The sequence below is a fragment of the Bubalus kerabau genome, chromosome 11, assembly GCF_029407905.1.
Source record: "Bubalus kerabau isolate K-KA32 ecotype Philippines breed swamp buffalo chromosome 11, PCC_UOA_SB_1v2, whole genome shotgun sequence".
In the NCBI taxonomy this organism is placed as follows: domain Eukaryota; kingdom Metazoa; phylum Chordata; class Mammalia; order Artiodactyla; family Bovidae; genus Bubalus; species Bubalus kerabau.
Window position 1 is genome coordinate 89,521,202 of NC_073634.1, and position 23,389 is coordinate 89,544,590.

The following is a 23,389-nucleotide window of genomic DNA, read 5'->3' on the forward strand; positions in this document are numbered from 1 at the left end:
AAAGAAGATCTGCAAGTGGCCAATAAGCCCATGAAAAGATGTTCAACATCATTAGTCATCGAGAAAATGTAAATCAATGCCACGTGAGATATCACTTTACACCCACCAGGATGTATGCTATGATCAAAACAACGGAAAAGAAGTGCTGATGAAGATGTGGAGAAATAGGAATCCTCGTGCGTTGCTGGTGCAAAAAACAGCATGGGGGTTCCAGAAAAAGTTAAGCATAGAGTCTCCATGTGACTTAGCAATATCCACTTTTGAGGATAAGCCTAAGAGAAATGAAAGCACATGTCCAAACAAAAACGTACTGTGTGCGAAGGTTTGTAGCAGTGCTCTTCTTAATAGCCAAAAAGTAGAAATAATCAAAACATACATCAGCAGATGCATGAACTAACAAAATGTGATGGATTGACACCCTGGAATATTATTCAGCTCTAAAATGGAATGAAGCCCTGATGTAAGCTACAACCAGGATGAACCTTGAAAACAAATGCCATAAAAAGAAAATAAATGAACACTAAATAGAAAAAAAAAATTAATTATTGAGTACAAAAAAAAAAGAAAGAAAACAAAAGTGAAAAAAGTCACACACAAAAGACCATGTATTGTAATGATACCATCTATATGAAATGCTCAGAACTAGCAAACCCAGAAAATAGATGAGGGCCTGGGGGAAGGGAGGAATATGGAGCAAATACTTAACGGAGCAGGGTTTCTTTTGGGGGTGAAGATGTTCTGAAACTGCAGTGATGATGGTGGCATAACATGGTGATTGTTCTAAAAGCCACCGACTTGTATACTTGAAAATGGTTGAAATGGTGAATTAAAAACAAGAGGCTGCCTTCATAATTCATAGTTTGCAAGGCCTAGTGCAAAATGAAAAACCAAAGACCCTAGTTCAAAACGTATTATGGATTTCAAGAAGGCAGGAGCAGGGCAGTGAGTCAAACATGGGGCCCCATGTGACTGCACAGGTCATACCTGCAGAGGCAGGAGCGAGCACCCACCCCAGGGCCTCTGCACACGAGCCAGGATGCCAGCTCCTCAGGCCCAGGCTGTGTTCTGCCCTTCCAGGAGCCCCCCTGCTGCTGTTCCGGCCCCAGCTCTGCCCCATGGCTTGTCTCTCCTTGGGTTCTTCCACCATCCCTTCCCACCACTAACACTGTGAGTGTGTTCGTCGCTAGGTCATGTCCGGCTCTTTGTGACCCCATGGATTGGGGCCTGCCAGGCTCCTCTGTCCATGGGATTTTCCAGGCAAGAATACTGCAGTGGGTTGCCATTTCCTTCTCCAGGGGATCTTCCAGACCCAGGGATTAAACCTAGGTTCCCTGCACTGCAGGCAGACTCTTTACCATCTGAGCCACCAGGGAAGACTAACAGTGGATTATCTTTTATGTATGCACATGCATGTTCCTAAGATCAGGGTCTGATGGGCTAGCTCACTTGTGTGGGACAACTTTCCCAGGGACTGTGTTGTAACATCACTGGTACCTTCCTCCTGTGACTGACATGGGGACCATATGGTCCAAAGCCTGAGGCTCCTGCAGCAGAGGTGGGGGGCTGGGGGGAACCATATCCCGTGGATGAGACAGGGGTGCCATTTGAAATGTCTGCTATTCCCAAAGCATCACCCTCATGTTGAGCTTTATCTTCCTTAGAAAAGGTGTCCTTTCTCTTAGATTGTAGGCAGCTGGGCGCTATGGTTCATTTGGAAATCCAATCCTATCCCAGGTGGATGGCAGGAGAAGAATCACCATTGGAGCTACCTTCCCAGACCTGGGGCCCAGTGACCTCAAGCCATTTTTCAACTCCAGATGCAAAGCATCTCCTCATACGTCCAGCTCTCTCAGTGCTGCTGTGGGGCCGAGGCTCTCGTGTTTCTGAGGGGCTCCAGCAGGACTAAATGAGTTCTGGGGGCAGTAGGGAGGAAGGCAAGCCACCCCACTTCCCTGGAGAGGCTGCAGGACGTGGTGAACAGAGCCCAAGCCCTCACTAGGACTCCTCACTTCCCTCCCAGGCCGACAGCTCTTCCTGGGCTGGCTTCCCAGGATGCGTTATCCTTTTCCCACCATTGCTGTCCCCTGCTAGCTCCCATCTGCCTCACCAAGCCTGAACCATGGCCACCAGACACTTTTACTCCAATGTGCCCATCAGGATATTGACCACCATCAACAAAGCAATCGCTGGGGAGAAGGCAGAGAACCTGAGATTTTATATTCCAGTGGGACTCTACTGTAAAATACAGCCCCCTGTTTCACTACAGAAACAGTGGAGATTTTGTTACTGATGCTTTGCTTTAATATCTTCTGTAGGAGATACTCCCATCCATAAACTGGCATCCCTGGCATCTATTACTTTTATGAACCAACATTTCAGAGATAGACTTAAGGCAGTAGAATCTGCAGTAGTCAAAGTGGAGGATTCTTTTCTTAAATAAGTTTTCTTAAAAGTAGACATTTTCTATTGTTGCAAAGTAATAAATATTCATTTCAGAGAAAAATAGAAAATGCTGAGAACCAAACAGCAGAAAATAAAATGATCCCCTTGGGATTACTGCTCTTGACATACATACGGTGTTTCTTTCTATGCATATATTTACTAAAAAATGAATCAAGACTTATAATGAATATATTACTAATTTGTAGCCTGCTTTTTTTAGCTAACAATATGCAATAACTTCTATCTATGTCACTGAATATTCACCTATTACTTATATATTATGAATAATATAGATACATTCCCCTATATATATCTTGCTAACATATTATTTTAATAATCATATAATATGGAGATAGTTTTAAATTGATCCTCTATTTTGTCTACCTTTTTGCTTTTGTGAACAATGCTACTATGAGTATTCTTGTAGCTAAGTCTCTGTATTTACTGATGATTATTTCCTTGTAATAACTTTCTGAAGATAAAATTACAAAGAATATGCAAAAATTACAAAGAGTATGCAAAAATTAAAATTTTTCAACTGTATCATCAAAATGCATCCGTAGAAGTTATACCCATTTACAGACTTGAGAGTAGAGTCTGAAATTGCCAATTTACGTCTGTCTTTGCTCACCAATTATTGGCAACAGAAGAATAAGGCAAAATGATACTTCATTTTGCATATATTTGATTAATATACAGTTGAACATTTATTCCCATATTGATCAGTTACATTTCTTTTTTTTGATATCTTTCCATGTTCTTTTACCATTTTTACTGAAATATTTTTCTCTTTTCAATTGATTTTTAATGGCTACTTATACATTATGGTTGTTGAAATTCTTACCAGCCACATACATGATAAATATATCTTCCAAGGCTGTCGATTGCCTTTGGTTTTATTTATGACTAGTTTGGGAAGTATAGCTGTTCTCTTTTTATGAGCAAATCTATCCATTTTATTTTTTAAATTTATGATCAAATATGCCAATTTTATCTATCAATTATTTATTTTTGGTAGTTTCTACCTTTGGTAGGTTTCAGTCTTGTTCACTGAGGGTTGTTCTGCAGATAGTTTTGATTCTGGTGTACTCGTGGGAGGAGGTCAGCTAAGGGTCTTTTTACTCTGCTATCTTCACTAGTCTCTTTTTATTTGTGATAGTTTCTAGCTTTGTCATCATGCTGTTTTTTTTTTTTTTCTTTTCCCCTACTGGAATGGGTTGCCATTTCCTTCTCCAGGGGATCTTCCTGACCCAGGGATCGAAACAGCATCTCCTGTATTGCAGGCGGATTCTTTACCACTGAGCCACAGGGGAAATGCCTGTCTTCATATTTTAAAGATCTTCTTTTACCTTCACTATATACAGTAATGAATGATGTTTTCTCCCAGTACGTTAATACATTTAATCCAACTTGAATTTATTCAGTTCTATGGTATGAGTTTATTGTTCTACCACTCATCTGAAATGAAAATAACATATTTGAGGCTATATGTCTTTCCCCATTCCCCCCGGCTGTTAGGTATCTTCTGCTCTGACTGCGTATCCAGTTTTCTGTTATTTGAAAATCAGCTTTGGTTTCTGCAGCTGAATCCTCCTCCTCAATAATCCCCAGCCCCGCTGTGAGCCACATCAGCAGCTACACCCAGAGAGGCATAAGAAAGGAGAAGCTTCAAAGTTCGTCACATACTCTCTATGGGTTAGTCCGGTGCTTTAGGTCATTTGCGGGATTCAATCCTCAAACAACAAAAAAGTGTTATTATTCCATTTTATGAAGACGTCACACGAGCCTCAGCATTATCCCATAACTCACCATACTTCACTTTACGTAAATGGCAGAACTGAAGTTCAAATCCAGTCCTCCTCACTCTGAGACCCTCAAAACCCAAGACTTCACAGCTCACCCAGCACCCTTGTGAGACAGGGAGCAGGCAAACTCTCCACCTGGCAGGGAGATCTCGGGAAGGCTCCCTTCTGCCAGGAGGGAGAGAGGGGTCCATCTGGCTCCAGGAAGGAGGGGCCATCTGACACGACCTGCTCTTTACTCAGAGACATATCCTTCGGAAGAGGGAAATGTCATAGGAAGGATGCGGTCTGCTCCTTAAGACCTGATTTTCTTCTGCAGGAAAGGAAGATGTCTATAAATCCTGTATCGTTAACACGGTGACAGAGAGAAATGGCATTCCAGCGGGGAAGTGAGAAAGGATCGGGGAGGCCATCTGTTTGGTGATTCTTATTCTATTTCATTCTGCTAGAGTTGGAAAGGTTTTACATTCACTTTGCAATCTTCTTGACAAATCCAACCAAGGACACATTCCTAATGTGAAATGTCCTCGTGTCCCCGTGGACCCGGCAACGAGCTGCTTCGACCATCTCTGATTTCACAGGGGTCCTCGCCGGTCCCTGACAGGCTTCACAGCACCTCCCAGCATGTGGGATCCTAGTTCTCCAACCAGGGATCAAACCCATGTCTCGTGCAGTGGAAAAGTGGAGTCTAACCACTGGAGAGCCAGGCAAGTCCCACCATCATCCTCTCTTGGAAGTTCTTCTTCTAACTAATAATCTGACCTTGTGTCCCAGCGTTAGACGCCCCAGTCACTCCTGTGTCCTCTGGGATGGAGTTCAACCTGGCGGGAGACCCTGGGTCCTTCATGACATGGTCCCAGCTGCTGCAGCCCCCTCTCAGGCCCCTTTGCACACACGCTCCACGTGCCTGGGCGTCTTCTGCTTGCAGTGCCCTCGCTGTTCATCTCAACCATCCCCTGCTTGCTGAAGTGCCCCTATATGCCCTACCCACCCCCAACAATTGGCAAGCGTGCAGCCAGACACAGCTGGATATGAAGTGGGTGACCAAGGCAAACCTGGGATTGCCACTTGATGGATGAGGAAAGTGAGTCTCAACGAGATTGACGTGCTTGGTGGGGAGCCAAACCCTGGGTGGTCGGCTCTGGGATTTAAAACAGTCCAGAGAAACCCCAGGGGGTTGGTACTTATTTTTGCAGAAAAGAGCTGGAAGGGCTGGCTCCAGTAATTATCACTTCTTTCTGCACTCTGAGGGCCTGCTATCTTTGGCAAACTAATTACTAATAAGGTTTGCTCAACAGCCAGTGGAATCGCTAGAGAAACTGTCTTTAAGGACTTATTCTACACAATTTGAGGCTTGATGTCACAAGCTCGTGTTCTGAGAAACCTGTCTTGGGATGTTGGGGGGCGGGGAGGGTCCAAGTGGGGTGCTTCTTGGGCTGGGAAGCCTCTTTGAACCTGTGAAGCGGCCTCCTGCTGTCTCTGAGTGATTGGACTCTGTACTTTTAATTTGTACTTTTATGAATTATCTTAAATTTTTATAATAAATATATATCATATTTATAATAAGAGAAAACACAGAAAGTTCTTTCTGAGTGCTACCTAGAGCCCTCTCCCAGGACCCCTGTTTCTTCGTGCCAAGGGGCCTGTCACAGTCTTCCCTGGGCTGGGCAGAGTCAGCAGGGTAGGCTGGCACTCCACCCGACAGCCTGAGAGATGGAGAAAAAATACACGCATGCAGGTGTCTAGGGAGGGGTGGGTCCCAACTGCCTGCAGGCAACCAGCTCCTACCATGCTTGTGTTAGTCGCTCAGTTGTGTCTGACTCTTTGTGACCCCATGGACTGTAGCCTGCCAGGCTCTTCTGCCCATGGAATTCTCCAGACAAGAACACTGGAGTGGGTTGCCATTTCCTTCTCCAGGGGATCTTCCCGACCCAGGGATCGAACCTGGTCTCCTGCATTGTACATAGACGCTTTACCATCTGAGCCACCAGGGACGTCCTCTATCATGCTTATTAAAGCATATTCTCCTCTTCTTGGCCCATTAGAGTGTCCAGGGCTAAATGCAGGGCTGCTGGCCCGTGCCTCTGCATCATTGATCATAGGCACTCGGTTCAGCCATCACATTTTTCCTTGTCAAACACTCAGAATCAAATGGAGATGCCTTACTTTTTCTAACAGGTTCATTATTTCCTCCCCCAAAGCAGTTCCATTGATCTGTTCCTAAGAGTTGGTGTAAATATTCTTTTTTAGTCACTACTGCAAATCATAAATATGTATTTAAGTTTTTTAAAAAGACTTGGAAATGTTTCTATGTCCCCAGAGCGCCCCTGATGGAAGAAAGGTCAATGGCCTTCTGGTCTGGCTTTATCTCCAGTGGGGCTCAGAGAAGGGAAATGCAGATGAACCAGACTCTGGGGCCATGCACCCTTGGCTCTGATGGCTGTCCAACCTGAGAGGTGGACCCCTTGCCCTCTGGACCTCAGTATCCCCCACAAACGCAAGAAAAGCAGTGAGAAAAATGAGCTCTCTGCCCACCCACTGTCTGGAGCCCGAGCGTCTATGGCCGTGGGGAAAGTTCCTGGCCAGCCGCTCAGCCTAGAGACCTGCTGGGGACACACTCAAGGACCCTAACCTGGAGGGTTGGGGCATAAGGCCTCCTGTGTGGCTCCCAGGTCAGACCTGTGAAAGTCTCGTCTGACTCTGTGACCCCATGCACTATATAGTCTATAGAATTCTCCAGGCCAGAATACTGGAGTGGGTAGCCTTCCCTTCTCCAGCGGATCTTCCCGACCCAGGAATGGAACCAGGGTCTCCTGCATGGCAGGTGGATTCTTTACCAGCTATGGTAAAGCTACCAGGGAAGCCCAACTGCTCACCTCTTGTAGGACAACACTCTGCACCCAAGTTCCCATTTGCAAAACAAGGAGTTGTCAAAATAATACTGCCTTGGGAGGTGTTGTCAGAATAGGAGTGGTGAGGGCAGGAGAGGGAGGTAAAGGGGGTGGGGTTGATGCAGGTAACTTACAACGCCCTGTGTGGAGCTCACTGATGTTAGCTGTTAGCGCCTGGGGAAGGGGCCTAGGGCAGGGCAGGACTGCAGGAGGCCCACCTCAGCCTGTCCTGTCATGTTCACTGTCATTTCCCCTAACATCTTTGCAGCAGAGCCTTAAGATCCACATCAGTACTCCACCGTTTGAGACGCTGGAGGGACTTTCCTGGTGGTCCAGTGACTAAGACTCCACATACCCAGTGTATCCAGTGCACCCAGGGCAGAGGGCCCAGGTTCGATCCCTTTCAGGGAAGTAGGTTCAATACACCGCAACTAAGAGTTTACATGCCTCAACTAATGATTCTGCTTGCTGCAACAAAGATCAAAGATTCCATGTGCCTTTACCAAGACCCGGCTCAGCTAAATAAATAAATAAATATTAAAAAAAAAAAAGATGCTGGAAAGATAGCATCTCCGGAGGATGTGCTGGAGGGAGGAGCTCTCCCTGGCTGTGTCCCCTCAGCCACACCCGGGACCTGAGTGACCTCAACTCCTGGTTCCCTCCCAGCCCAGTCAGGACTGGAGCCTCCAGCCCTATCTCACTGCCTGTCCAGCCTGGAACCCCGCTCCAGTCACCACTGGGCTCCGGTCTTCGGCTCAAAGTAGCACCCTTAGCTTGCTTCCTGAGGCTGGGTGCTGGCAGCCCGAGAAACAGAAGAGGTGCCTGGGCCCTTCACTCAGAGAGGGCCCCTTGCTCCATCTGTGACTCACTAGCTGAGGGTGTGCAAAGTCCACAGACATCTCTATTGGGCCTTCAGTGTCCAGGAGGGAAAAGGGCAGGCAAGGGGCCAGAAAGCAGGAACAAAATGACCATCGATGGAGTGGCCACCTCCCCTGCCTCAAACACAAGGCCTGGTTATCTCTGATTCACACCAACCCTGGAAGGAAGTGTTATTTCTCAGCTCCAGAGATTAAGCGACCCCTCCAGCCTAACAGAATCAGTAACAGTGAGAATCAAGGTTGGTTGACTGATGGCTTTGTGCTTTCCACCGCTGTGTTTCTCCCAATAACCCATAGGCAGCTAGTTCAAGGGACCAGGTACTCAGTCCCTCACCACAGCTTTGTTTAGTAGCAGGAAGATTTGTGTGTACACAGACAGCTGTCAACTTCTAGGACAGTCGTTATTTCAAATGATCTGTCTCATTGTCCTCATAATCCTTGAGGATGTCTTGGAAACCCCAGTCCTTGTGCACTCAGACGGCTTCCAGGTCCCTCCTGTACCTATAAGTCTCAGAAGTTCATCACCAGCCCAGGGCCTCACACTCTGGCTTAGAGCTCTGAGCATCTTGAGAGTCAGGGGACTTTTTTTCATCTTGGCCGTCTCCCTTGGGATGGAGCAGCACCCCACACATGCGATGTTTCTCTGCTGCCTTCCTAAGGACAGGGCTCTGGCCTCATTCATCTCAAAATCCCTGGACTAGGGCAGGGCTAACCCAAGGTGAGCCTCATTAGAATAAAAGATGCCCTCTTCACTCTGGAAATTACAAGAGTTTTAGGGCTGTTGTATCAGAAGCTGAGGGCAGAGACCCAGTATATATTTCTTAGTTTGTCACAGTTTCCATCCTCCTTAGAGACCCCATCCTCTCAAGGGGAGGCCACCAGGCTAAGGAGCTGCTCTCTGGGCTCAGTTCTCTCACCTGCAAAACTTCAAAATGCAAATTCCCAAGCCCTCCTGCACTTCACTGAATGAAAAGCTCTGGGTGGGGCCCCTGGCCTCTGTTTTAACACACCCTAACTCAAGGGACAAGAGTTTGAGCAAGCTCCGGGAGTTGGTGATGGACAGGGAAACCTGGTGTGCTACAGTCCATGGGGTTGCGAAGAGTCGGACACAACTGAGCGACTGAACTGAGAGGCTCCTGATTCGGGCTCCTGTGTGAGAACGCTGCCCCTACACTGCCCCTTCGCTCACATGACTGGAACACGGCCGCCACACCCAGAGATGCTGCGAGGACCATGGTCAACCAGCCTGGGTGCCGGGCACCATGGAGAAAGTGAACCAGGTGGCCAGGGGGCCAGAGATCAAGGGACTCAGGATTTGAAAGTGGGCTTGGAGCTGATCCCTGAAGGATGTGAGTGAGGATCCTGCCCCTTCCAGGCAGGAAACGGGGTTGGAGGAAGGGGTCTGAGTAGGATGGGCTGGGGGGCTAGGATAGGGGCCAGGGGGGTCAGAGGAGCCAGGAGAGGGGCCAGAGCTTCTCCCTGTGGGTAATGGGAGTCACCTGTTCTGACAGCTTCTTTCCAGGCAGGACTCCCGGAGACACTGCCCTGAGTGTCTGCTGTTTGCGCTCCTGGAGCCTTTGGACGGAAGAGGTTCCGTGTCCAAGTGCAAAGGCACTTTCCCCGCGGACTTGCCTCTGCCTGGCTCTGGTGTCACAAGCTGGATGCCAGTCTCCAGGCCGGGGAGCTGTGAGGGGCACAGCCAAAGCCACGGGGGAATCCTCTCTCCATAGAACCATGACGGGTGGCCAAAGCCGGTGAAGGGAGAGTGTGGGAGGGGAAGGGAAGGGGCGGGGGACTGAGGGAGGGGTGAGTGCTGGAGGGGGTGGAGCCTTCCAGTCAAGCCCCTCCCACCCCCGTAGGACCCCCCTTCCTCATGCAGCACAGGCCGGCCCTCCATCTCTGGGTCCCTCCTTGTGGCTTTAAATAGGATGCTGTTTTGGCCTGCGATGGAGAAGGAAATGGCAGCCCACTCCAGTAATCTTGCTTGGAGAATCCTGTGGACGGAGGAGCCTGGCGGGCTACAGTCTTTGGGGTCGCAAAGAGTCGGACACGACTGAAGCTGTCCATAGTGTTTGGCCTGCGAAGGCCCCGCCGACCCTACGATTACAAGGTTGTTCGGCAATTTCTGATCCTGCCTCCTCCGGAGCAGCGATCTGCCTTCCGGGCTCCAATTGAGCCTCATTCGTTCCACAAGTAGCCTGGAGCGCCAGCCCTGGGCAGCCACGTGGCCCGCGACCTGTAATTTGAGACAGGCATGACCTCCTGGATATTCCTCTCCTGATGTCCCGTCATCTATACAAAGAATGATTAACAAGGACCAAACACTGGGTTAGAGAAGAAACAAAAACCCAGAGGATGGAAAAGGCTCCCTCAGCCCTGCCAGTTCCTCTGGGCAGGATGGAGAGCGGCAGTATGTCCACGTGTTGATCTTTGGCCCAGACAGGTCCGGGGGTGGGGGCAGAGGAGGCCCAGGGGGGAATGGAAGCCTTGGGTGATGTGGCTATATTCAGATCAATTACATTGTGCAACAAACATTTGAATCACTCCCAGAGCCCTAACTGCTTGGATTTGAATATGCATGAGAAGCTGCCCAGAAATGACTAAAATATATCCATACATATATATAGTCCAAAAGCCAAACAACTCTGGGGTGAAGAATAACAAAAGGCAGTTTTCCACTCTGGTGAAGGGGTGTTGGATTAATTGATGAAGACTCATTCACAGTAAATGTGCAGATCCAGGGGCCCAGGGGAGCCCTTCCATCCTGGCTGCAAGCCTGCAAGGTAGGAAGTGTTTTCCCTATTCACAGATGGGGAATCTGGGACTGTGGGAGTTAAGACCACTGGTCAGTGCTCCAGGCGGAGTTTGAGCTGGTGTCTCTGGGCTCAAAGCCCCATCCTTTGCATGCAGACTGTCTCAGACATTGAAAAGATCCCACTGTTTCCCTCTGTGGTTCTTCAGGTTCGGGCTCTACAAAAATAATCTTGACTTCTGCTTCCTGAACTTCTACTCAAGGGAGAAGTCAGTGGAGACCATGAGTAGATATTGAACAGGAGCGATCAGGAAAGAAAGATGTCTTGGAAATTTAGTGATAATGCCGAAAAAATTCAGACGGTTAGGAGGATGATAAAACAGGCATAGCCAAACACTGAATCAATAATATAGACAATAAAACCAAAGAAACCTTCAAATACAGGACAGAAGGGCAAGAGAAGGCAAAATATACACACAAGCAAAGCAAATTTACTGTTAATAAACGTGAGAAATTGGTACTCAATTTCTTTTTTTTTAAGTTTTTATTTTATATTGGAGTATAGTTGATTAACAGTGTTGTGTTAGCTGCAGGTGGCCAGCAGAGTGTTTCGGTTATATATATATAAGTATCTGTTCTTTTTCAAATTCTTTTCCCATTTAGGTTATTACAGAGTATAGAGCAGAGTTCCCTGTGCTATACTGTATATCCTTATTGATTATCTGTTTTAAATATAGAAGTGTGCACAATTTCTAATGAATATATGGAGACAAAAAACCCAGACAAGCAGGAGAAAAGATAAAGCAATAACAGGTGAATTTCTCTGTGCTAAAGAAAGACTTGAGTCTTAAATTGAAAGTCACAGCCAAGTGTTGAATGAGGAAACCTTAAAAAGAGGTGAGCTTTTTATGTGAAATTTCATGTCCTCAAAGAATTTCAGAATTCCAAAGATATAGAGACATCTTAAAAGCCTCCAAAGTGAAAAGTCAAATGGTCTAAAAAAGAAACTGATTTCAGACAAATTACCCAGTCCAACGGTCCATTCCCTATAAGGGCAAAATAAAGACATATTCAAAAATGCAAAGACTCAGAAGGTTTATCATCCATGGACCTATCCTGAAAGATACACTCAAGAACATATTTCCAGGAAAACAAAACAGGGATCCAAGAAAGAGAATGACATAGTAGCCAAGAAACTGTACACCAAACCCTGGAGTGTAATGCAAACAAGATCAGAGGACAACATCTGTGGCACAGACCTCGAGAGCAAATGGTACAAACCCAATCAGGACGTTAGAAGGCTCTGTCAAGAGGAAAAACAGATTCATCTTTAATAAATACTTGTAAGGAAGAAGTGGATACTCCTCGTGATAATGAGGAGGTATATCAAAACATGATACATTAAAAAATTATGCACTGCCCCTTCACCTAATGATGTCAGATTCCATCTCCCCCACATCTGTGATGAAAAATATTACATGAGAATAATATTTAAATGCTGGGCATTGATTTAAACTTGTTTAGAATCAGCCAACTGTCAAAGCAGAGAAGTAATTACAGTCGCAGAACAGAATGTGTGTGTTTTAAAGCTTGGGCCATGAAGAGATTAGGACCTGGTGGTCAGGCAGCAGGGGAAGAGGGAAGGCAGAAGGAACCATCAGGCCCTAATCTTACTCCTACATCATGAGAAGTCAAGAGATGCTGACCAGAGCTAATGTGTTGAGAGACCAAAGTTCCTGTATGTTATAGAAAACAATAAGAGTAACTATGGAAGTAAACATTTTTAAGTGTGGCTGCAGAGATCGTCACTAACGTAGCAGGTAAGATGCCTGTTTCCTAGTGAGGGGCAAGTTCTTTCCTTTAGTCACTACAAGTTTATTAAGCATATATTATGTGCTTGGCATTGTGGTGTAGTCTGAGAGTTCAAAGGTAAGCAAAAAGCCAGTCCCCAACCTCAAAGAACTGACAGTCTCGTGAGAGAGCCAGGTGTTAATTATATCAATAAAATCACATAAATAAAGGTAAAATCACAAGTGTGATGAGTGTAGGAAGAAAGACACATGGTAAAGTAAGAGGTGTTTGACTAGACAGGGAAACCGGGAGGACAAGGCTAAGTCAGCAAGCAAGGGGTTGAAGAACAGTTCTATCAGAGGGCACAGGTGGCATGTGCAAAAGCCCTGTGGCAGAGGAAGCAAGCAACTGAAAGAAAACCAAGATGCTGAAAGACACAGCAAGCGAGAGCAGACAGTGGAGGGGGCGTTTGGAAGAGAATGTCGGGGAGGTACCTCCATGTAGATCAGGGGGAAGACTTGGGTCTAAAAGTATCAGGGCAATTACCACATTCTGTTCCAAAGTCCTGGGTAAGAGACGGGTTTCCCAGCTCACCCTATGAGGCTGATGTAACCTTGATATCAACACCCAGAAAGAATGGCACAAAACAAGATAACCATAGGCCAGTCTCATTGTGAATATGAGGCAACAGTCTTAAATAAAACTGCAAGTGGAATCTGGCCGGGATTTAAAAGAACAATATCTTATAACCATCTAGGTTTTGTTCCAAGAGTGCAAGGGAGGAAAGGGCTTAGCGTCCAGTTTAGGCCAGTGAAAATGAAGGGACCATCTGCTGGGGACTGGGGGAAGTTCCCCTCCTCCTGACCTGAGCTGCAGGAGCATGGTGCCCCTCCTTCCTCTGTGAAGGTGAGCACACTCCTGCGGCAGTCAGAGGATGAGGCCCCCTGGGGAGGGGGGTTCCGAGCTGGGAGAGCCACCCAGAGGAAGAGGGAGCTGGGCCTCTCTGACCTGAAGCTGCCCGCCTTAGCCTGAGCACCGCCCTATCTGCTGAACCTGTGCGGTTCACGTTTGCTGGTCACCTGCAGTGAAGCCTCCCAGGGGTCACCCCTGCCCCCATGCCTGCCCCCATGAGCAGAGAGGGGGCGGAAGAGGCGAAAGCCACTCAGCCTCATCCTGGAGCCCTCAAAGGGATGTCAAGGAGTTTGGACCTCACCCCAGGGATTGAAGCAAGGTGGTGACTTGCTCGATGGGCATTTTTGACTAAGTCCTTTGTTGCAGGATTTCAGGACTTAGACTGGAGGCCGGGGACAAGCGAGTGGGCTTTTATGGTAAACCAGGCTCCAGTGGTGAGGCCAGGGCCCTCTAACTGTCCTGCTGTGGGTTGTCAGGCCCCAGAGGTGCCATCACCTAGCAATGAAGGATGCAGGCTTTAGGAAGTGGGGGCAGGGAGGCGGGAATGTGGGGAGGCTGGGAGGTTGAAGTAGGTGGGGTGGAGGGTGGGGGTGGGGGTGGTGTTTCCCCCGGAAATCCAGGCACGGCCTCAGGGCATCCAGGGAAGAATGTGCTCACAGCTCCAGACCTCTGCCTGCAGAGAGGGGACCAGTGGCTGGGAGAAGAGGCTCCAGATGTTAAATGAAAAAAAACACTGTCCCCCACCACAGCTCCCAGGTATGATTCCATGTCCGCTGTGCTCCCGGAACTGAGTCCCTCCGACTTGGAAGTGAGGTCCCCTCCCCACCCCCCCGGGAAGGGCAGGAACAGCAAGGCCTGGAGATGGGGCTGTGGAATCCACCAGGCTCTCCGCTTAGGCAAAGTCGGCCGTAAATCTCTCCTTGTTTACACCACCGGCCCGGAGTGGGCACTGGCCGTGCGCTTAGAAAATTCCCGGTGTCAGAACAAGCAAGGCCTAGGAGATCATCCAGGACACCCGTGGACATGGCCCCAGCGTGAACTGGACGTGGGGCCGGGCACAGGAGTGGGACCCGGCGGAAGGTGGGCCCAGCTGGCATGCACCGTGAACACCTAGAGAGCTGCTCTGTGCCCAAGGCACGACATGAGGCCCAGTTACAGAGGTGGGACGTGGGCCCCACCCCCAAGAGACAGGACAGCCCTGCACAAAGTGCAAAGAGGAGCTCTAGTCTGGCCAGGAGCCAGGCCGCCCGTGGCACCATGCCATGCACATAGTGGGTGACAGTAAGTTCACCCCATATTACTTGTCGTGGCCCCACTGTGTGCCAGGCACTGCTCTAGGTGCCCAGAGGCCAACCTGCCCTGAAGAGCTCACAGCTCAAGTCACCATCCACAGCCAGCAGCATCAGGGAGAGGCGGCCAGGGGCCTTGGACTGCAATGCCTCCATCCCCAGGAGGGTCTCTATCCTGGCCCAGCCCCTCTGCCCACACTAGTGGGACACCCTGGACAAGTTCATTAAGCTCTCCAAGCCTCAGTTTTCTAGAAAATGTGTGGAAGGTTCTGTGATAGGAGAGACTGGTCCCTGCCTGCACACCCACCGCCTGCGCTCCCGGCTAAGAAGAATGTTTGAGGTTCCCGTCTCCCACGGGGCAGGCCCGTCTGGTCCAGGAGCCGAGGGTGCGCTGGTGCACCTGGGGACAGAAAGGAGACGTGTCTGCAGACCCGGCCTTTGCTGGCTGTGAACCAGCTCGAGGAGAAAGGCAAGGAACTAGAGTGGGGAGGAGCAGCTTCGAGGTGCACCAAGGGCCTTAGCATCTTCCTCTTTTCATTTAGAAGGCAGGCGTTCATGTGTCTTTGCCTGCGTGTATGCATGCTAACTCTGCCCGGGGCCCACCTCCCCAAGAGCAGAGTCCAGGACCTCCCAGCACAGTTTCTGCCCCCACGGGGCTAGGACGCCGCTTGACAGGCCACGCGGGAGGCAGTCTCACCTCTGAGAATGGAAGACGGCATCACAGCTGGGTCTGGATGCAGGGATAGAGACTGACAGTGGGAAAGGGTGGCGGGTAAAGGGCGGCAGGGACGCTAGGGACCCCTGTGCAGGCAGGGAGCGCAGACTTTCCTGCCTGTGGGGTGGGCAGAGCCACCTGGTCTGGTGTGATGTCGGGGGACAGCGGGAGATAAAGCGGGCGGGCTACCAGGAGCTGTGCCGTGGGAACCCTGAGAGCCCAGCTCGGCAGTCTGGACGTTGCCTGGGGTTGGGGACGCCGAAGGGTGGACAGCTGGGCTCTGGCTCATGGCTCCCACTCCCACTCAGGTGTGAGGTATGGACAGCAGCTGGTGCTCTGGGGGCTCCAGTTTACCTGCGAGCAGACTGGGCCTCCCAAGGCTGGGTCAGATGCGCCCCACCAAATCTAGCAAGGAGCCAGACATGTCAAATATGGCCAAGACAAGCAGCTTTGAGCAACGGCTCCCAACCCCCGAGCCAGCGTGCACACTAGCAGACGCCAGCCTGCGTGTTAATATCTGCACCTTCTCTTGATTGCCACACAGAAGGGCAGGTCCCATTTTCCCAGCCAAGCCTTGGTCAACAGGCACCCTATTTTGCACTGGGGGACAAAATGTGACTTCCGGCAGCTCCTGTTCAGGGCGAGTCTTTTCCCTCCTAGGCTTTGCCTGGGGAGGGACCCTGAGGCTAAGCTTGCGGCTTCAGAAGGGATACTGCCTTGCCAGGCGGTGGGCACCAGGTCCAAGCTGGAGTTCCGCATGACTTCCCTTTAGCTGTGTGACAACAGGCACACGGACTCGACACCTGGGTCTCACCCGAGGCCAGAGCAGTCATTCCCTCAGGCCTGTTGTTGACAGAGGGAAATAAAGCCATGGTTACAGTAGCCCCAGCTTCTAAATCTGGTAGAAAGCCTCAATAACAGTGAAATGATGGAGCATACAGTCTCCTAATTCTTTGTTGTCGTTTTTTTCCTTTCCCTTCTGGAACCCCATGGCGTCCCTGCGGCTACGCTACGTATGACTCAGGCTGCTGTAAGTGGAGGAAAGCGCTTCCTCCTCAGATTATCGGTGCGACTGAAACCCCCGTTCAAATCCGCTGCCAGACGTTCCCAGGGCCCCGTTCAGTGCTCAGAGTGTCAGAGGCGGAAAGGTGGGAGGTCTCTCCGGAAACACCTGTCTCTCGTCTCCCAGGGAGATGTCAAGACACTGTTGAGACACTGAATTCTCCTCCCGTGGGGGAGGAGGGAGGACCAGCCATCTCCTTCCCAGCTGCGGGGCGGGTGGGGGAGGCGGGGGCTCCTGCCTGGAAACCATTTCCGACACTGGCCTGTCATCTGCTGAAATGACCCCATTAGAGGGACCCTTTAAGTCAGGTCACGTGCTCCCGTTACCATCACCCCCCGGCAACTGCTACGGTCTCACCTGCCTCTGTCAGCTTTCCTCAGGGAGCGTGGGTGAAATAATTCCAGGTCTTGCCATTTTCACGGATTTTTCCCCCCCGTTTTCTGGATACTGCCTCTCGTAGGTGGTGGTGTGTGGTACCTGCAGACCCTAGATGGTGAGTTTGAAGCTGCAGACACCTCCTACAGTTGCCAGGATGGATCCTGAACCCAGCGTGGACCGAGCATCTGGTCCCGAGCGCCTTGCCCAAGAAAATGTTTTCCTTTTCCTTCTTTTTCTTTCCTTATAAACACCACCGCCAGAACCAGTCCATCTGCAGCAATGCCTTCCTGGGAGATCGGATGACGGCACCCTGAGCCTCATCAGGGAAGCTCGGGGTAAACGCCAGGTGGAGGCCAGGGGCGTGTCACCGCCTGCCTCCGGGTGAGTGTGGGCCGTGGACACTCAGTCAGCTCCTGCACCGAGAAGCTGTATGGCCACCAGCCTGTTGCCTCGGCTCCCTGAGCCTCAGTTTACCCATCTGAAAAACTGAGGGTGACCAGCTCACCACGTGATTCGTGTACACACACACACACTGCCACAGTCACCATTCTCTATTTTCAAAACGGGTTCGTTGTACACACCCAGCTTTAACAGAGGTAGGACAAGCGGGAGTCCTCCATCTGGCTGTGACCTTGAAGACTTTAATTAAAGCCCCCATAACTCGCCTGTGTGTGGTTTGGAGCCACAGTTTTCCCGTCAGTAAAGTGCAGGGGACAAGGTGGGTGGCTGGACCAGATGCTGCCTATTTTCCTTTTACTCGGACATTCCTGTGATTCCAAGAAAACTACCTTTCTTTCTCTCTCTCTTTCAATAGAAAGTAACAGCTCACAGGAGGCTTGTCAGATCCTTGAGAGTCAGAGAAGAGGATGTCAGGTGATGGTTCCAGGATGGGGGGCTGGGGGATGTGATGAGAGGAATAGAGGGAAAGGAAACACTTCCCAGAGCAGGAGCCAGGACCACAAAACCTCCTGCAGGACACCGGGAGTTGGGGTGTCTTGGGGGAAAGGAGAGGATTTGTGATGCCAAGGCTCCACGAGATGGACATGGTCTCGCCCTCTCTGAGGTGGCCCTACCCTCTGTGTCTTTGCTCACGCAGCTCCCCTCCTTCTGCTTCTGGTGGGAGCCCCATTCATCCATCAAAGCCTGACTTAGAGATTTCCCTGGTGGTCCAGTAGTTAAGACTCCATGCTCCCAATGCAGGGGGCAGGGGTTTGATCCCTGGTTGGGGAACTTAAGATCCCACATGCTGTGAGGGACAGCCAAACAATAACAACAACAACAAAAACCCCTGACTTAGTGCTCGTTTCCTGTAGCCCAGGGTTGGCACACTGGTAATGGAAAGGCCACGAATAAGCAGTTTTGACTAAGGCCACATGACCTCCATCACAGCTCTTCAACTGTGTCCTTGTAGCTCTAGAGCAGCCAGACATTACCTGTGAGCTAGGGCCGTGGCTCTACTCCTAAAAGAATTGATTTGAATTTTGGGTGCTTCTCATGTGTCACAAAGTGTTATTCTTCCTTTGATTAAAAAAAATCATTTTAAAATGCAAAGACTGTTCTTAAATTGGGGACTGTATAAATACAAGCAAGGGGTCATCGTTTGCCAGTCCTGCTCTGGCCTCTTGCTATGCAAAATGCAGTTCATGGACTAGCAGGTCAGCCTCACCTGAGAGCGTGGTGAAAATGCAGAATTTCAGGGACCACCCAGAGTGACTGATTCGAAGTCTGTATTTCAGCAAAAATCTCTGGATGACCTCTGTACACTTTAAAGTTTAAAAAAAATACTGATGCCTGGTTGTCACCCAGGATTGGGCTATTACAGGTGTGGTTGCAGCCTGGACACTGGGATTTTGTAAAGCTCCCTGGCAGATTCTGATGTGCCCCAGGAAGATTCCCCAAGGAGAGAGGGCTGGCCCCCCACAACCCGCCTCCCAAAGACCCCTGGTCACTCCTCCTTGACAAAGCTTGTCACCATGTGAGCTCAGGTTACGCCCTGAGCTCCTCCAGGACCAAGACTCCATGCAATCGTAGACACAGGAGCTCAGACAAGATGCCCGCCCTCTTGGGAGTCAGTCTCCTCCTTAGGATGGATGAGATGGGCTCTGAGTGCTTTTGTAGCCATGAAGACACTCTCCCCTGGGAACTCCAATGGTTAGGACTCTGTGCTTTCACTGCCAGATGCCCAGGTTTAATCCTTGGTCGGGGATCTAAAAGGGACTCCCCAGCTGGATCAGCAGTAAAGAATCTACCTGCAATCCAGGGGACACAGGTGACGCGGGTTTGATCCCTAGGTTGGGAAGATCTGGGGAGGAAGAAATGGCAACCCACTCCAGTATTCTGGCTTGGGAAACTCCATGGACAAGGGAGCCTTGGAGGCTAAGAACCCACGGGGTTGCAAAGAGTTGGACGCGACTGAGCATGCACCCTCGGGGGACTAAGATCCTGCAAGCCATGCAGCCTGGCCAAAAAAACAAAAAACCCAAAACAAAACCACTGTCCCTTGACCCCAGAGGAATAGTAGGAAAGACACTCCTGGCCTCTCTCCAACCCCCAGCTTCTCCCCGGCTCAGGGCTCAGAGTCTTCAGACTGGCCCAGGCTTGGAGCTTCCCAAGGACTCTGGGGGCAGTAGGGACAAAAAGAGGCAACCTCACCCGACTCAGTCCCATTCGTCACATTCAGCAGGCCCCACTGAGCCCCAGGGATGGCCAACAATCCCCTTTCCGACCCCCTCTCCTCCTTCCCACTGAGTCCCATAACCCCAGGCCCATCTCTTTCCTCTGCCTTCCATGGTCCCCTTACCTGGGATTTCCCTAGAGAAGAGGGTGAGGGAGGGGTGCACTAGGTTGGCTCAGGGCCCTGTACCCCACAGGTACGGCTCTGAGTCTCTCCTCCCTGCAAGGCCCCTATCACATGGAGCCTTCCACCTCCTGGAGCCCCCAACCCAATATGTGCACAGCCCTAGACTTCTGAATCCTGAAAGAGGCCCCGAGAACGCATCCCTCTTCATACACACAGGGGACCAAGTCTCAGAGGGGGAGGGACTCACACCCAGGACAGTGCAGACCAGGGACCCCTCTCCCCTCCCCTCCCCCCTCCCCTCCCCCTCCCCCATACCTCCCCTCACTGCAGAGGGCTCCTCCCTCTGCACCAGCTGCCCCAGGAGGGGAAGGAAGAATGGGGCGATGGGGTTTGTGGGAGGTGGACAGCCAGAGGGGCCTGCTGGGACCACGCCCGTGCCAAGGGGCCTGCCTTTGACTGAGGACAGTGTGACCGGGCCCTGCGTCCTCCGCTCCCCCATGGGCATGACCACCCGGCCCCATGGGGGCCAGAGTGGGCAGCTGTGGCCCTCACACCCCTCCCAGCACACAGTAACGGAAACACCTGCCATTTACTGAGCAGCTACTCTGTGCCAGGCACTGTGCTAAGCACTGTGATCTTCTGAGATAGTGCTTCCATTTAATAAGTGATCAGAATGAGGATCAGAGAGGTTATCAGCCAGACGAAGGTCACACAGCAAGGAAGGGAGTGATAGGGGAGGGATGGTAGAGAACAGCTCAGAGATTTCTCTGAGAAGACATCTCAGAGATTTGAAACTAGAAGGCATCTCAGAGATTTCCTCCTCAATCCCTGGAATTCAAACCCAGGTCTGTCTGCATCTGTTTGCCAGGGGCTCTCAGACCAGGTTGGCAGCAGGCCGCAGGGGCCGTGTTCACGTTTGTCCCTGCAGCTGATCCCTCAGAGGTGCTGGTTCCAGGAGACAGGGTGAGCTGGAGGACAGATAGAGCCACACCAAGGAAGCTCAGCTGCCCTCCCAGGCTGCAGCTGTCTTCTGTCCCAAGACCTCCTCACATCACAGTGAATGCATATGCTTTGGGTTCAGCAGTCCTGGGACTGAATCCTTGCTCTGTGTGCCCTTGGAACTCAGTTTCTCCTTCTGTGAAGTGGGAGTACCTAGCTAACAGCGTTGCCGGAAGCAATGGAAAGAAGTTGTGGAAAGGGCCTCACACAGGTGATAAAGAAACAGTAACCACGCTGTTCGGTGTTTCCCGTTCTGTGGAGTCTCCCTCTCCTGGGAGCAAGCTTTTCCTCAGAAGGTAACAGAAGGCACAGAGCCTCTTGGAATGTGACAAGGCTCCCTGGGCTGAACCCTGAGTATTAGCCCTTCTTTAATTAGCCTTTAACTAAAAATAATGCCCCCCACCACCTGGGCTGTGCACCTACTTCCCCAGTGGGACTGAACCACATCTGGGAGTTGAAAGAGGGGTGCTGGGTCGGGGAGTGGGGAACAGCCAGCCTGTGAGACAGAACCTAGAAGATAGGCAGGTGCAGAGAGCTGGAGGCTTTATTGAAGGAGATACAGAACCGGGTGAGGGCTCTTGCCATCAACCAGACCATGGCCTCCATCATCCCCACACTGTCAGGGACTCCTGGACACCTGTCCGTCTCCCTCCCCTGCCCCTGGACAACACAAAGGGAATCTTACCCCAGACTCATCAGAGGTGCCCAAGGGGGCCTCCAGAGTTCTGTTCAGGAGTGGGTAGGGAGGGGACAAAGGACGGCCCCTCCCGGGCAGTCATGGACAGTCCCATCACACCGGTCCATCCATCTCTCCACCAGCTGGCCTGTCTGTGCCTGAGTCGGCCCCCATCACTTGCAGCTCTGGAGCCGGGTCCTATGGTGCTTTTCCTCGGTCAGCAGGGGGATGAAGGTGTCGCTGTGGGACAGCTTCAGCCGGCTGCTCCAGCTCGGGTCCTCCTTCCCGGCGGGCTCTGGCGGCGGGAGGTGGTCCAGGTCACCGCGGGAGCCCCCTGCCTTGCCCTCACCAGCAGTGCCGGAGTTGAGCTCCATCAGCTCCAGCTCGTGCCTGGCCGCTGTCTCCAGGACTCGCTGCTTGTTGTAGTATCTGACAAAGTTGTTGATGATGGGATGAATGGGCAGGGCAATGGCAATGACCCCACACAGGAAGCTGATGGCCGCATTGAGCTTGCCCAGGGTGGTCTTGGGGTAGATGTCACCGTAGCCCACCGTGGTCATGGTGATGATGGCCCACCAGAAGGACTGGGGGATGCTCTTAAACAGGGTCTCTGGGTGGCTCTGCTCCATGGTGTAGCCCAGGGCAGAGAAGACAAAGATGCCCACGGCCAGGTACATGAGCAGCAGCCCTAGTTCCTTGAAGCTGCGCTTGAGGGCGTAGGTGAGGGTCTGCAGCCCGGAGGAGTGGCGCGCTAGCTTGAAGATGCGGGCGATGCGCATGATCCGTAGGGCCTGCACCGCCTGCTGCACGTTGGTCAGCTCCATCATGCGGGCGCCCAGGTGTGTGAGCGTGAGGCTCACGTAGAACGGGAGGATGGCCAGCACGTCCACGATGTTCATGAAGGACAGGGCGAAGTGCAGCTTGTTGGGCGAAGAGAAGAGGCGCAGCAGGTACTCCAGCGTGAACCAGCCGATGCACGCCGTCTCCACGTTCTCCAGCGTCGGGTGCTCCACTCGGTTGCCCTCGGCGTCCAGGACCTGCAGCTCTGGTATGGTGCCCATGCACATGACCACCGACGAGACGAGGATGAGCAGGAAGGACAGCACGGCCACCACGCGCGCCGGACACGAGGACTCGGGCTTCTCCAGGAACTTCCAGACGCACTTCTGGCAGCGTTGCCAGCGGCCCTCGGCCGTGTCCACGCCCAGGTCGTCCAGGATGAGCTGCACGCGGCGCGCGATCTCCTCCAGCTCCTCACGCTTCTCGCTCAGGTGGCTCTTGCAGCAGTCGTCTAGGAACTTGAGGTCCACCTTCCAGAAGTCCATCTCGTTCTTGAAGCAGATGGGACAGATGCCCTTCTTCATGTGCACCTCCCCGAAGTAGTAGACCTCAATGACACACTTGAAGGCATCCGGGTCCCTGTCGAAGTAGAACTCGCGCTTCCCGGGGTCGTAGTCGTCGCACAGGGAGAAGATGGTGTCGTAGCCTCCGGCCAAGCAGTGGATGAGCTCGGCCAGCCGGGTCTCGGGGTACCGGCTCAGGAGGTCTCCGTACAGCACCTGCCGCACGCCCCCCACGTTGACCACGATCTCGATGTCGTCGTCCGCCCGGGAGTCCTGGCTACCCGGCTCCGGGAGGCTGCGCTCCCCGGTCCCGTCCATTCTCCTGGCGTGTGCCCGAGCGGCCTCGGCTCCGCGCCCTGCAGCCGCCGCAGGGTCGGAGGGTCCCACCGGTGCGCGGACCCAGGGGAAGCCTGGCCGGCGCCCGCCTGCCTGGAAGCGCGGTCACAACCGGCGGCTGCGGGCTGGGGCGCGCCGCGGGGGAGGCATGCACCCGGCGGCGGGGGTCCCGGCGGGCATCCGGGCGCTGGGGGCGCGCCGGCGGTGCGGGGCGGTGTGTGGCGGGGTCGGTTCTCGCGACCACCTGCCTCGCCCCGAGCACTCACCCCGGCTCCCGGGTGCGGCGATCCGCCGCTTCGGCTCGGCCTCTTGCAGGAGTGGG

At 51.7% G+C, this 23,389-nt stretch overlaps 1 protein-coding gene across 1 annotated transcript; it reads right to left on the reverse strand.

Moving 5' to 3' along the window:
• Positions 1–21,281: 21,281 nt before the first annotated feature.
• Positions 21,282–23,049, reverse strand: KCNF1 (potassium voltage-gated channel modifier subfamily F member 1). Its single transcript, XM_055539169.1, has one exon. The coding sequence runs from the start codon at positions 23,047–23,049 to the stop codon at positions 21,562–21,564; it is 1,488 nt and encodes a 495-aa protein (XP_055395144.1). The 3' UTR covers positions 21,282–21,561.
• Positions 23,050–23,389: the final 340 nt, after the last annotated feature.

Coding starts and splice junctions, on each gene's coding strand:
- KCNF1 (XM_055539169.1), bottom strand. CDS start 23,049: ATGGACGGGACCGGGGAGCGCAGCCTCCCGGAGCCGGGTAGCCAGGAC.